This window comes from Dermacentor albipictus, chromosome 1 (assembly GCF_038994185.2).
Source record: "Dermacentor albipictus isolate Rhodes 1998 colony chromosome 1, USDA_Dalb.pri_finalv2, whole genome shotgun sequence".
NCBI lineage: Eukaryota > Metazoa > Arthropoda > Arachnida > Ixodida > Ixodidae > Dermacentor > Dermacentor albipictus.
Window position 1 is genome coordinate 398,060,361 of NC_091821.1, and position 14,559 is coordinate 398,074,919.

General features: G+C 46.5%; 1 protein-coding gene across 3 annotated transcripts in view; it reads right to left on the reverse strand.

Moving 5' to 3' along the window:
• Positions 1–1,014: 1,014 nt before the first annotated feature.
• LOC135921310 (uncharacterized) overlaps positions 1,015–14,559 on the reverse strand; it is a 143,371-nt gene continuing 129,826 nt past the window's right edge. For 2 of the 3 annotated variants that reach the window (XM_065455638.1, XM_065455635.1), the window contains 4 exons: positions 12,688–12,729; positions 12,363–12,582; positions 9,696–9,799; positions 1,017–1,267 (listed from right to left, as the gene is read on the reverse strand). In XM_065455638.1, the coding sequence (XP_065311710.1) occupies positions 1,152–1,267; positions 9,696–9,799; positions 12,363–12,582; positions 12,688–12,729 (482 nt within the window). In that variant the 3' untranslated portion in view covers positions 1,017–1,151. Of the gene's footprint in view, positions 1,268–9,695; positions 9,800–12,362; positions 12,583–12,687; positions 12,730–14,559 lie in introns of all 3 variants that reach the window. The other variant, XM_065455637.1, reaches the window with a different exon arrangement.

Consider the following 14,559-nt stretch of genomic DNA (forward strand, 5'->3'; position numbering starts at 1 on the left):
ATGTCGCGTGTTGAGACATTAGGCGATTGCAATAGATCTTTAAGACGTGGCGCACATAAGATGAGTGTGCAGTGTTTGGAAGGAGGATGACAGTGCCAATGCAACACATGTGGTTGCAGAACAGAATTTGCAAGCTGAGAGTCGCATTTTCACAGTGACGCGGAAACTTGAAATCCTATCTTGAAAAATATGCCAGTGTCGTCTGCTGCAGCGCCTCCTCTACGTGAAAGCGCGATGTCTGCTGTCAAAGGTTGCCAACCTCCGGCCGACCTTGAACACATTTGCTCCGCCAAACGGTTGCCAGCTGTCAACAGGTCGCGTCGCCCAATAAGAGTGCGCCTGCGATTCGCTCGTGCGGATTGGGCGAGCATCGAAGTTTCCGACACCATCCGCCTTTTGGGCGACTGCACGCTGGCGGTCTAGGGCGGAACGGATGGGCGGATCGACCATGTACGGGCCCTCAGCCAGTCAGTCAGTCAGTAAGTCATGCGTGGCATGACAATCAGTCAGTCGGTCGGTCGGTCCGTCCGTCCGTCCGTCCGTCCGTCCGTCTGTCTGTCTATCTGTCTGTCTAACCTCTTACGTTGTCATGGCGTCGTGGTCGTTTCTTTATCTGGATACATATCTGCATGTGCAAGTCATCACATAAAAGACATAACATCATGGTCGTTTCTTTAGGTGGTCATATATCAGGATCTGCATGGCATGACGTGAGATGCGCTGTTTTAACTGGATATATCAGAATAAGCATGTCATGACACGCATGCTTTATATGAAATGAACGACATATTATGCACGTCGTGACATGAATGGCTTGAATGGCGTAAATGACAATACAGGCATGCCATGACATGGCATGCATATCATTACCTGTGTGTCATGATGAGGCATCAAAGACATGCATGACATGACGTCTATTCATCCACACTGCCACTAAGAATTCCACGGAAAATCGATATCTACCACACTGGCGTTCGTGTGCAGCCTACACGTCGCAACCAGTCTTGTTTTATTGCAAGATCGGTCATAAAGCAGTCGTCAAAAACCACCCATCGTTTGGCTCCCATATGTTCCTAGAGTTTATTTGCGGCACTGGCATTTGTATCGGTCGCATTTGTGTGACTGCCAGCAGTATTGTTAAGATCAGTGATTTAGCTGGCAACATCACTGACAGTACCGTTGCCAATATCAATATTGTCACTGGCAATATCCATGGTAGTTTCACTGGTGCTAGGCGCCACTGTGGAACGTCTTTTAATGTTGGTGACTGGAAAACAAAAGAGAAATCATCTGTTATAGAAAGCTATAACATTACGAACGAAGAAAGCATCGGCTCGCATAATGTATTTAATTCATTGTACATGTGCGTGGCCTTTTTTTTGTGTGTGAAAAGAACATGCACTATTGCCAATCTCAGCGGCATAATATCCAAGGTTATTGTGGTCCACAAATTCGGCACGATTGTGTAAACGAGGCAGTTCAAGCAATAGCTCATAGTACGATACAAGGTTGCGTAGCAACTGATACTAGAATAACTAAAGCACTTCACCAACCTTTAAACACAGTAAAATGTGCCACATTACGCCAGAGGCGAAGCATCGAAAGCTATGGCAACGTTGAGCGTAGCGCTCAACTTTTTCACGGATGTGGCCCCACTACTTAGAAATTATGCAACTGGTGCACCGGAGGGAAGGCTGCCCCAGCAGTTACCAGGCGTGCCACAACGCCGCTGCACCGATGAACGCCGCTAGGGGCCGCTGCTGCCGTCGCTCCTCCAAGGCGCGAGCAAGATGGAAAATCATCGCCGTTTGTCGGCGGCCAGCGAAAGAATTATTTAGATGCAGCTTGAAGCTGCCCTGCTGTTAGCCTCGGACCAGCCTATGCACCGTGGTGTAGAATGCACACAGCAACACAGCAAGAACGTTGGTACGTGTGCTCGTACGTTCTGTAACCCAGTTTTCCTTTTCTATGATTTAAACATTTTCAAAATAGAGGCATGCACCAAACGTCTCGGTAAACACTAAAATTCTTTCAAACGTTATTTCCCAGTTTTTTTTTTTGACAGTGGTCTTGTTCTGCGAACAGTACGTAATTTAAAGACAATCTTGGTCATACAATATCAAAATATATTTTGTTATGAGCGACAGCGGAAGAATTGCGGTGATATCGCAGGATATGAGTGAAAAAAAGTAATATTGTTCAGAAACATTTACCGAGAGAAAGTGCAGAGTGTCTGCCGTAGGCGGAGCAGGTAGTATTGCAGCCGGATAACAGGGTTTATTGCCCGGCACATACGGACGCAAGCTCCAATCAGGATTCAGCACTATAGAGCGCAGACCGCGACATCTCGAGCTCTTTCTGGCACATGTAGAATACGTGTGGTCTGGTTGCAATACGTGCTATCAGACAAGGTTTCATCCATCTGTATGATGCACTAGCACGCTTTACGTTATATACGTAGAATATATCAGGTGGTCGACGATCCCGAAGCGGATAGTGTCGATCCTGTCTACATGCGATCTCTGTGGTAAAGGGGAAACATCAGCCGGTGGTAATGAATGCGCGTAGGCTCGGACTCGATGTCGCTTCGTTTTATAAACGAAATGTCACCGTAGAAGTACCGAACCGCGTCTCCGACCGCATATCCGGCAGAAAAATTCGTGTTCTGGCGTAAGGTGAACTCTTGGAACGGACACAAATAACAACCTGCAGGAGCAGAGGCCTGCTCCCTAAAAGACACTGGTTCGGATTAGACAAACAGCTGTTGGCACCAATTTGGGCTGTCCATTGTAATTGCGTGCGGGAACCTGACCCCTAACACTCAATTCGCGCACATTACTATGTTTACTCGCTGTCTGACTGAACTACATGCTAGCCACCCTCACTCAGCGCACCTGTCAGTACATCGAGACAGGTATAAGGAAATGTCGCCCTAACAAGCTGGCTATTGCCTCATGTGTGGTAGCAGGCTGAGTGTTTCCACAAGCAACCAGAAATTTGTCCGAACTTTTACCTGCAGTGATTGACTTGTGCCTTCCATTCGCAGGAAGTCTTTTTCCGATTCTGCGGGATTCTTTTCGGATTCTGTGCGAATCGCATCCGCCTGCCTGTGGGCAACAGTATTGCGCTATCTGGACGTGCCAAAAGTTCACCTCCCGTATTGCGACGTAAACTGCTGACCGTTTACCGGCACTATTCTCTCTGTGAAGCAAAATCGTCAAAAGAATGCGGAAACATTGAATATTGGCTGCCGCAAGGGCGCAGCACATCACGAATGTTTCTGGCCACTTGGAGTGGGCAGCCACCACTGTTAGAAACAGACAATGTTGAAATCGTCTAGTAAATTTATTCATTTACAGGTACTGCCAGGTTTGTACGTGTCGACAAAATTCTACGTTCCGGCGTGGTCCTCTGCGCGAAGACAGTACCAAGGGCACAATGGCGCTTTGAGAGGGACGATTCGTTTTTGTGAAAAGCTTGCACTTGATGTCATCATCATCATCATCATCATCATCATCATCATCATCATCATCAGGCTGGTTACGCCTACTTCAGGGCAAAGGCCTCTCCCATACTTCTCCAACAACCCCGGTCATGTACTAATTGTGGCCATGCCGTGCCTGCAAACTTCTTAATCTCATCCGCCCACCTAACTTTCTGCCGCCCTCTGCTACGCTTCCCTTCCCTTGGAATCCATTCTGTAACTCTTAATGACCATCGGTTATCTTCCCTCCTCATTACATGTCCTGCCCATGCCCATATCTTTTTCTTGATTTCAACTAAGATGTCATTCACTTGCGTTTGTTCCCTCACCCAATCTGCTCTTTTCTTATCCCTTAACGTTACACCTATCATTCGTCTTTCCATAGCTCGTTGCGTCGTCCTCAATTTGAGTAGAACCCTTTTCGTAAGCCTCCAGGTTTCTGCCCCGTAGGTGAGTACTGGTAAGACACAGCTATTACGTACTTTTCTCTTGAGGGATAATGGCAACCTGCTGTTTGGCAGGCATTCTCAGATCAGGCACGTACCCAGGGGGGGGCCCGGGGGGGCCCGGGCCCCCCCCGAAATCAAGTGGCATACCCCCCCCCCCCCTCCCCACCCACGCCACCACGCCTCACACATTCCTAAAGCGCCGCCAGATTAATGTTGAGACTTGGCAGCTATTCATCGGTCAGCCTTATGCTGCCTTTTTCACTCCTTTTAGATGGCGGTAGTTATCGGCATCTCTTGTAATGTGAAGGACAGTTTTCTCACAGATTCCGCACCCGCGCGATTAACTCGAGATACGTTCAGTTGTCACCATCTATTCAACCGTCACGCGCATAACTGTTGCTTTTGTTAGTTCAACCTTCTTTGTTTAGGCTGATCCTGGGACCAGGAGAGGGATGCCGCTGTTACTTAGCTGGTCTGTATACTCTCATGGAACGAGTTGCGGCCGGAGAAAACGTCAATTGCGTTTAACTTTTCCCTTTGCTTCATTATTTCCTTGAGTTACGGCTCGCCACTACGCTGGCAGATGCCCGGAACCATATACACGTGATATGGGTTAGATAAGGTGGGAAATAAAATAATGTGAAAGAGCGTCCATCATGGAACCCTGCAATAACCCTTAAACCCATAAGCAAGATGACTGTTGCCCGTTACCTCGTCTGTTTTTCCCTAATTGTATAGCACTTTTCTTGCAATATTGGCAACTGGAAACAAAAATCGCAAGGAGTTGAGAAATTAAGCGATCTACTAAGGGAGAGAGCCAACGCTACAACCAGAAATGTTGACCGTTGTTTATGACAATATTTATGGATCAACATCTTTTTATTTGAAAAGGAAGTAGAGGAAACGCCGCCGGAAGTGGAGAATAATTGCTTGCTTTGAATGACGCTTCTACAGTTATCGGTCGAACCGCCTCACGTAGCCACTTCTCTGATGTGCTTATGTGGATGTTTTTCTAACCTTTCTCGGTGAGCGCAGTACGTCTATAATCGCAGAGTCCTGCGCTCTACGCGGTTGTATGGGACTGGCGGCCGCACACCGTTACGCAATTCGCGGAACTGTCAAAACTGAAAAACAAGGCGAAAATAACTGATATTCGAAACTATAAGATGAGAAAGACTGAAGAAGCCGTAAAAAAATGAACGCAGCCTGAAATCAGTAAAATAGAAACCTGGCATAGGAGAAACCATGATGTATGCACTAAAAGATAAGAAGGATAATATCATAAGCAATCTCGAAGATACAGTAAAAGCAGCGGAAAAATTCTAAGCTGGCCTGTATACAGTACCCAGAGGAGTCACGATACCTGACTTAGAAACAGTAATGAACAGGATACAGAAACTCTCCTATAACTAGCGATGAGGTCAGAAGGGCCCTGCAAGACATGAAACGATGAAGAGCGGGAGGAGAAGGTGGAATAACAATCCATTTAATCGAAGATGGAGGAGACATAATGCTTGGAAAACTGGCGGCTCTTTATACAAAGTGTATATCGATTGCAAGGGTCCCAGAAAACTGGAAGAATGCAGACATTATACTAATCCACAAAAAAGGAGACGTTAAAGAATTGAAAAATTATAGGACCATTAGTTTGCTCCCAGTATTATATAAGATATTTGCCAAAATAATCGCCTATAGAATAAGGGCAACGCTGGATTTTGTCAATCAAGCGAACAGGCTGGCTTCAGGAAGAGATACCATACAATGGATCACATCCATGTCATCAATCAGGTTATCGCGAAATCTGCAGAGTGCAATAAGCCTCTCTATGTGGCTTATATAGATTACGAAAATGCATTTGATTCAGTAGAGATACCAGCAGTCTAGAGGCACTACGTAATCAAGGACAACAGAACGCTTACGTAAATAGCTTGAAAAATATTGCTTTGTTTGTTTGAACGAGGTGCGTGGGCGCCATCACTCCAGAAAAGAGGAGGAAGAACGAACTGGGCTCGCGCTGTGAATCTAAACGGTCAGCGCTGTAACCATTGTTGTAAATATAATCTGTAAATAGTTTCTCGCCTTACTGACTCGTCCTTCGCGTAAGAATATATACAGAGGTTCTACAGCTGCCTTAATTCTACACAAGAAAAGCAGGGAGATACCTATAGAGAAATGGGTCAAACAGGGAGACACAATTTCTCCAAAGCTATTCACAACGTGCTTAGAAGAATTCAATCTATTAAACTGGGAAGGCTTAGGAGTAAAGATCGACGGCAAATATCTCAGCAACCTTCGGTTTGCCGATGACATTGTTCTATTCAACAACAATGCAGACGAGTTACGACAAATGATTGGAGACCTTAAATGAGAGAGTGTAAGAGTGGGGTTGAATATAATATGCAGAAGATGACGATAATGATAAATTGCCGGGCAAAGGAACAAGAGATCAGGATCGCCAGTCGGCCCCTAGAGACTGTGAAGGAGCACGTTTACCTAGGTCAATTAATCACAGGGAACCCTGATCATGAGAAGGAAATTCACAGAAGAATAAAAATAGGTTGGATCGCATACGGCAGACATTGCCAGCTCCTGACTGGAAGCTTACCATTATTATTGAAAAGTAAGGTGTGCAATCAGTACATTTTGCCAGTGCTGACATATGGGGCAGAGACTTGAGAATGAGTTAAGGACCGCGCAAAGAGCGATCGAACGAAGATTGCTAGGCATAACGTTAAGACAGAGATAGAGAGCCGTTTGGATCAGAGAGCGAACGGGTATAGACGATATTCTAACTGACATCAAGAGGAAAAAAATGTAGCTGGGCAGGTCATGTAATGCGCCGGTTAGATAACCGTTGGACCATTAGGGTTACAGAATGGGTACCAAGAGAAGGAAAACGCAATCGAGGACGACAAAAAACTAGGTGGAGCGATGAAATTAGGAAATTCGCGGGCGCTAGTTGGAATCGGTTGGCGCAGGACAGGGGTAAATGGAGATCGCAGGGAGAGGCCTTCGTCCTGCAGAGGACATAAAACAGGATGATGATGATGATGATGATGATGATGCTGACAATGATGATGATGGTGATGATGATGATGAGGGAGGTAGTGGGCCCCCCCCGAAAAAAAATCCTGGGTACGTGCCTGTCTCAGATCATGAAGAGCAGGTTGCACTTGATGTAGTCACACCTTTAGGTTTCCCCTCAATCCACAGCTGGCGACAGTGCCAATACCTTTACGGCTTACAACGTGTACAATTTGCGGGTAACCTTCGTGTAACTCGTCTATGCATGACCACCACACAATGCAGTTTTCCCGGTATGACCCCTCCTGTTCCTAGTAGGATGCATCCCACATCTAGCGTTATTTCACTGAACATGGTGAAATAACTTCCAAGCCTGTCATCAACTACAGACGTTAGAGATCCGGCACTTATAAAGTGCTGCTTGTAAAAGAACATCGTCATGTCCCATGGTGCGCGCCATCTCTTTACTCGATATGCACAGGAAGTCCAGTGGTGAAGAATGCAGTCTATACTTTCTCTGTAATTTATTCTTTGACACATAGCAGCGACAACCGGAAGCAACAATCTGCTTTTATGTGATAACTGTATACCTTAAATACGAGGTCGTAAATAAACGCTGTGAGCGTCACAGCCCAGTGCGGTAAACGCGCACCTGCAACTGAAGGAATCCCAGTTGTCGGTCTCAAAATTTTTTCATAGGCGTACAAGCCATGTTCGGAGTGATTTTTTGCCTACAAATGTCGCAATGAAACTTTTCGATTACAAAAATCATCGCAAACACCTCCTCCTTTTTTTCTAGTACCCTGTATTTTCTATCATCTTCAACAATGTGTGCGACGAATAGCTAACGGACCTCGAGCTGCCGTCCTCAAGAACGTGAGAACCGCACCAACTCGGTACTTAGATGCGTCACAAAAGAGCATTAATGGTGTAGCTTTGTCTAAGCGGGCCGAGTCTGGAGATGAAGACACCTCCTTTTTTTATTCGCTCGAACGCTGCCCTGCAGTGGTCATCACCAAGTGGCGCGCTTCCGCAGAAGTTTGTAAAAAGCTGAGAGACGATTGTTAAATAAGAGACTAGCTTTCCGCAATATATCCACACGCCCAGAAAACACTGTCGCTACTGCGGACCTGATAACTGCATCAACATTTTCTCATGAAGCAGACATTCGCAATGCGCTTATGCCTCAGATAACACACCTTGCCTTCACAAAAACGTACATTTTCTTTATTTCACTCTGGCACCAATCTATAGCATACTTTGCAAGGGTTGGGCTTAAACCTCGTTGAGGCGACATCTTTTCTAGTACTTTGTGCAAATACTTCAGACAAAGCAGACAGAAGACGGAACACAGGCGTGCGCTTACGCGTCTCTCATCTTCTCTCGGTTTTCTCTCAAGCTTCTGCGCTAACAACTAAACAAATCGCTACCATACGTTCCAAGTGCGCTTGAAGTTTAATAAACGATGCTCAGTGTTTCTTCTTTTTTCATGAATAAAATGCCAACCAAGTAAAAGCACACTCCGACCAAAACCTTCAGCACTGCGTGCAATATTTTTTATTACCTGACACTCACGTAATTCTGAACAGTAGCTTCTTGACTGCAAGCAGTCCATCTCTGTGCGTTCAAGGTTAAATATTTTTCGACTCCACCGGGATGTGTACCTACTCGTATGCCAGGTTCGGGTCTCTTCGGGAAATACAGACCCCGAGCCAGTGCTTCAAAAACTTACCTATCTAAGGCGATGAATAACATGTGATGTCAAGCCAGGGGTTTATAGTTTCTTTACGTATATAGTCACCGCGTAGGAGTATGCTACCCACTTTATCACGTGCGCTTGTGTGAGGTCAAAGGATTCCTTTTGTTAAAATAATTTTGATATCTCGCCTTCTACAAGCACCTCTAAAAAGCTGCATATTTCTTTCTGTTAAGAAGCAGGGTCGCTGGTCCGGCTACAAAAACAGCTAGGCCCGTTCACCCGTTACTGTACCAAGCTCGTAGCAGATCCTCTTTCACTAGTGACACATCGGACGTTTAGTTTATATATCGTTTGAGGAGGCGAATGGAACCTTGAATTCACTCTGAGCTGCAAATCGTGTGCCATTGTAGAAGCACTTTGTGAAACTAACCTCCTCTCACCCCAGCAGTGACCTATCCTGCTTGTTTGACAAGGGAGTGTGGTACTTCGGCCACCTCTGCACCATGCTGTAAATTCACGACCGTGAAACCGCGACCCAAGGCGTGCACCCGTATAGATGTGCAGGGTGACTTCTGTCTGTCTGCAGCTGGCCGATGGAAGCTGCCGGTAGAACTACTTGCTGGCAACTACACATCAAACTACCAACTACATATCCCATTTTCAAAATCATGCGTTTACGGTCCCTCCCTATGCTGCTATACCCTTCCTCGTCAATGATCATTTCTCTCAACTTATTATGAATTCCTTCTGTCATCAGATAGTAATCAATAGTCATAGATACTAATCCTGGTGCCTGACAAGCGCCACCGCGTGGCGTCTCGCGGAAGCTGACGTGGCTTTGGCCGATGCAGTCAGCTGTCGTATCTGACAGCTCACAGGCGGCGTATAAGCGAGACACTGTAACCCTTATAGTCAGTGAAATGTTGCCCGGAACACAAGCTTCCAGAACTCGGTCCCTGTTCTGAAGTTTTAATGTGCCGCAAGGAAAAGCAAGACGTTAGGCTGCGAAGTAAGAAAGAATGGAGAGGCAGGTACTCACAAACGCATAGCGAATGTAGAGACGTGTTGCACTGCAGTCCAGACAGCGCAGTCGCGATGCCGTCGTCGCCGTAAAGGGCTGCAGAGCACACGGAGCTGTTGCCGCTGATGAAAAAAAAAAGACAAGGAATTTTTGGCGATCCCCCCAAAAATTATGGGGTTTTACGTGCCAAAACCACTTTCAGATTATGAGGCACGCCGTAGTGGACGACCCCGGAAATTTCAACCACCTTGGGATCCTTAACGTGCACCTAAATCTAAGTACACGGGCGATTTCGCATTTCGCTCCCATCGAAATGCGGCCGCCGTGGCCGGGATTCGATCCCGCGACCTCGTGCTCAGCAGCCCAACACCATAGGCGCTGAGCAACCGCGGCGGGTATTTTAGCGATCCAGTTCTCCACAAGTCCAAGTGGCTACACATAGGAAATTTTTTTGTAATTTCCACATTTACGCATTGAAATATTTGCATTGAAGTGTTATGTGAATGTGGTGGTATAAATCACCTGGACGACAAGTAGTGAAATAATTCGATAAACACGCGCTGGAAATAGATGTGCCTGAAGAACACTGGTCGCAAGTAAAATCATTCGCGGGGGTGTCAGCCAAATTGTTTGCGAGAACAGATTTATTCTAAGTGTAATGGGCGCTCCTAGGAGCACATCGCAGTTCATTGCTACCATCAACGAAAACATTTGCAACTACTAATGCCATACCCTCCCTGAACAGCGCGGGATCCGATGCAACTGCTGCGGAAAAAATTCAAGGTAGGATCAGTATGCGCCCGAAGGCGGGGCAACTGCCACTTTTTCGCGTCAGTCGTCTGATACGTGATGAGCTCCGAATTTCTGAACTGCGACAAAGTGGGGCTGATTAAGCGACACTATTTCTCTCGCACCGCTTGTAATGTGCCCTACTGTACTTTATTGTGGAATTTAAGCAGATCAGTGCTGTATATCTTTGGTATAATCATTCTCTGATTCGACAAGATTATTCACTAGAGCCTACTGAAGTGTATCTGCAGCGCTTTGAGATAAGTGGCAGTCATTTTTTATCAGGGACTGCGGGAAATGGCGGAACAGAGTGCCATGAATGGAGGGCCGCGCCGGCGCATGGCAAGTAGGCGTCAGTTAGGTATGTCTACTCAAAGTACCAGGTGCGAAAGTAACAAAAAAGCTGGCTTAGAGCCGGCTGACGTTGCACACGGGTTTCCCGGCTACTCACCTAGTGCGGTATGCCTCATTTCAGATGATACTCCACCATTACGCTGATATCTACACCACACGGTACCTCATAAGTCAGTGGCCTGCCCGAACGGTATTGAAAGGGGCCCTGAACGACTTTTATCGAAGTGGAGAAATCGATTCGAAGTGAAAATATGCTATTTCAGAAATACTTTGCCGCATAAAGTCAAGCGCGTCCCGCTGGTGGCGTGTCCTTGCACGGTGTCTCGACGCCAGGAGGGAGAAGTACGCCTTGCGCGGGAAATTGGCTTCGGCACGCTAGCCGTGCCCTCCATGTTAAGACTTGGGCGGCGGATCACAGTGATCGAGCTCAGCCCAACGCGCGAGCTGGAGCACGAGGCACCTGGTCCACACAAACAGCCACCTTGCCACATGCTTAACATTCATTGGAGATATACAACAGAGCGTGGCGCGGATGCGTATTAGGATTGCACGAAATACATTTACAGTAACATAAGCTTAAGTAACGCCACCCATTGAACTAACCTCACTGAGAACATCCGTGAGAGACAAGGAGTGACGTGGTATGGAGTGTCGTGACGATGAAGTGGAATATAGTGCAGTCCTAGTTTCACGCACGTTTGCACTCGTGGCGTTAAAGCAATCACAAAATGAAAAGAAGCGAAAGGCAACGTTCCGCAGCTCAGGCATTCGAATTACCAAAACCACTTTTATTCCTGCAAATTATTCAACACGTTCTGCGGCATTGTTGGACATCCACATCAACGGTGGTGATGTCTACATTATTTTGATAATATTGGCAGGACGCCGTACTTACGCAAGAACATGTAAAACAAGGCCCGGAAGCTTGTGTACTTATTGTGACGTCTCGACATCTGCGCTCATGCGTTATGGGCAACCTAGCACATTCTCGTATATTAAAGTGGCGTTTCAATACTGCGTATCCTTACGCCCACTTTGACAACTCCGTGGTACGCTCAACATACATCCAGTTTTGTTCGATCCGCTTTCAACATAGGTGAAGTCTACCACAGGGACATCAGGAAGTGTGCGACATAAGGTGCGATCAAACCTCTCTCTTCTGGCGTAGAAGCCCAACGCCCTCACCACTTAGTCATGATCACACGCATGCTTCACTCGTGGCAAAGTCCCTGTTTCAAATGTCAGTAACGTAAGTCAAGTGCCTATTTTCACTCTTCCCCTGCCAAAATCTCTATTTGAAACGTCTTGGGTGGGCGTGACGTGGCACTTTCTCGCATTATTATCTCGTGACACTTAGAGCTTTGAAACGCTGTTTTGGACTGCACTGTTATCGAGATCTGCCCACAGTTTCGCACTTCGCTGTCTTCGGGATCGTCCCACATTTGTCCTTACACGTATATCTACAAACATTGCGAGTTCTGCCTGTAATGCCATTGCGGTAATGCATAATAATATAAAAGCAAGAAAGCCGCGTATGCAAACCTTGGTGGAGGAACGTCGAGCCAGTAAAGTCTATCTCTCCCTCGGTGCGTGTAGTCTTCGTAGTGCTTAATAATGTTCGTGATAAATTTGTTCTCCACAGTACCCGGCAGAAGCTCCATTCCAAGTGCGTCGCATACCCTGGCGGCTACAGGGTAGGGTCTTTCCAGGTTCGTTCTGCAAGCTGGGTGACTGCCCGCCATATTAGGCAAGCTCGCATTTTCTGTTGACCCAAAGAAGTCGGAAAATACAATGATTATCACAAATATGGCAAGTTTACCAGAATAGCGCAAGCAGGTACTACAGATTCAGTAACGTGTATACTTGCCGCAGGTAAAACCATGAGTCTTTGGTGGATGGCTTTTCCTGCCTGAAAGAAAAAAATTAAAGACAGAACAACTTGCTGTGACATTTCATGGTACAAGCGATGTTGCTTATACATCAGGAAGATCAATTAATCTTTAATCGCTGGGCATTTTCGTTAAGTGGGTCAATTATGAGAAATACAACCCAATTGCGGATAACCAGGGCATGGGGGGGAAAAACAGATGCGCTTGATTCGCGCTCCCTCCAGCAAACCCTCGCGAGTTCGAAGTTCCGTTCACTGCCCAAACTCCCACAAACACACAAAGGCACCCGGATGGTTGTCAACGCACTCAAGTAAGTCACAGGCGGCTGTCACAGGTTACTGCCCTTTGTAACCGTGACTATTGGGTCAGTCCGTCCGCTGAATGCTGTGCGGTGAGGCCATAGTTGGTTGATCACTGATTACAGATTATTTCACAGGAAGTAAGGAGACGAAACGCCTCTGTTTTCTTTCAATCTTAGTATATTTAGAAGCAGTTCACTAAAGTCCTTGCAAATCTATATATGTTCATCACTAGCGAGGCACATAACCCCGAAAATAAATCGAGGTATTGAGGTGCTGTTCAAAACGGCCCTTAATTCGGCTCCCTGTCCTACTTAACGCGGGACTGCTCCAGAATCTGAAATTGCGTAATTTTATTCAGTAATGTAACAAGAAATAGAAATCCCCGAATACTAAGTGCGTCTCAGGGAACGAGAATAGCAGAACGCGAGGTTCACTTATGCACTCTCATCAGATCTAAAAGGCTACATGCCGCTATGTAATCAGTCGGGCCTTCACAAGGAAAATTAATTTACAGTAATACAATCTAACCTCTTCTAACAAGACCGCTTGCACGAAGCGAGGCTCACTTCACCCAACTCTACATAACTTAACCTAACCCGTTGAACATAAGGTATTTAATGCAACGAAAGGTAACACGATAAAATATAAGAACACGTGGTAAATCCCGTGAACAGGTTATTCCCTTTTAGCAGGGATCTCTCGGCTGTCCGGCCTGAGCAAGGAAAATTAAAGCATTCACAAAATAAACTGAGCATTATCTTCGCCCTTCATCTGTATATTCATTCTCATGGCCAGCGTCATTCTCTTCAGCGCGCGGCCTCTGCTGAATAAAGCGTCGAGGTACAACAGCTGCGTCGCAACTGTTCGAGGTTGCTCTCGATACCTTCGTCCTCTGCGACTTCGTATTTCTATGGATTTGCGGCAGCCCAAATCTCCACTCAAAAAGCATCGCCATTGATGCGATAGATGCAAAATCGCCGCAAAGGATGGGAAGAGGAGCCCTAGCGTACGTCGTATGGAGTGCAAAATACCCGTTAAAAGTAGGTACGTCAGCTGGCCTTCGATCAGCAGTCTCAAACCCATTCATATTTCTTGTACAAATATTTTTTCTCGACCTGGAAGTGATGGTCAGCGCGGACCAAGACACGACATGCTTCATCATCAACGCTTCGACATTTTAAGCCAATCCTGCACGCGAGGTATTCTACACGGAAAATATGTTGCTGGCATCACGGAGGAGCTTGTCAACGTCATCAAACTGGAGCTTCAAATAGCCTGCCACCATAGCGGTTCTTTAGTGGGCACGTCAGCTGGCCTTCAGTCAGCACAGTCTCAACACCGTTCACGTTTCTTGTACCGGTTAGTAAACCTATACCTATGCCTTTAAATCCTGCAATCCGTACTTGTTACCGCTGACGTGCCCTGAGTTTACGTGTAGACTTTGTACGGTTGTTTCCAGCTCCGTTTCTTCGTTGCTCATGCTCAGTGCCGATGTCGTGCCTAACCCGGGCCCATCAACTGAGAAGCTTCTAGGTGAACTGTTCGAGG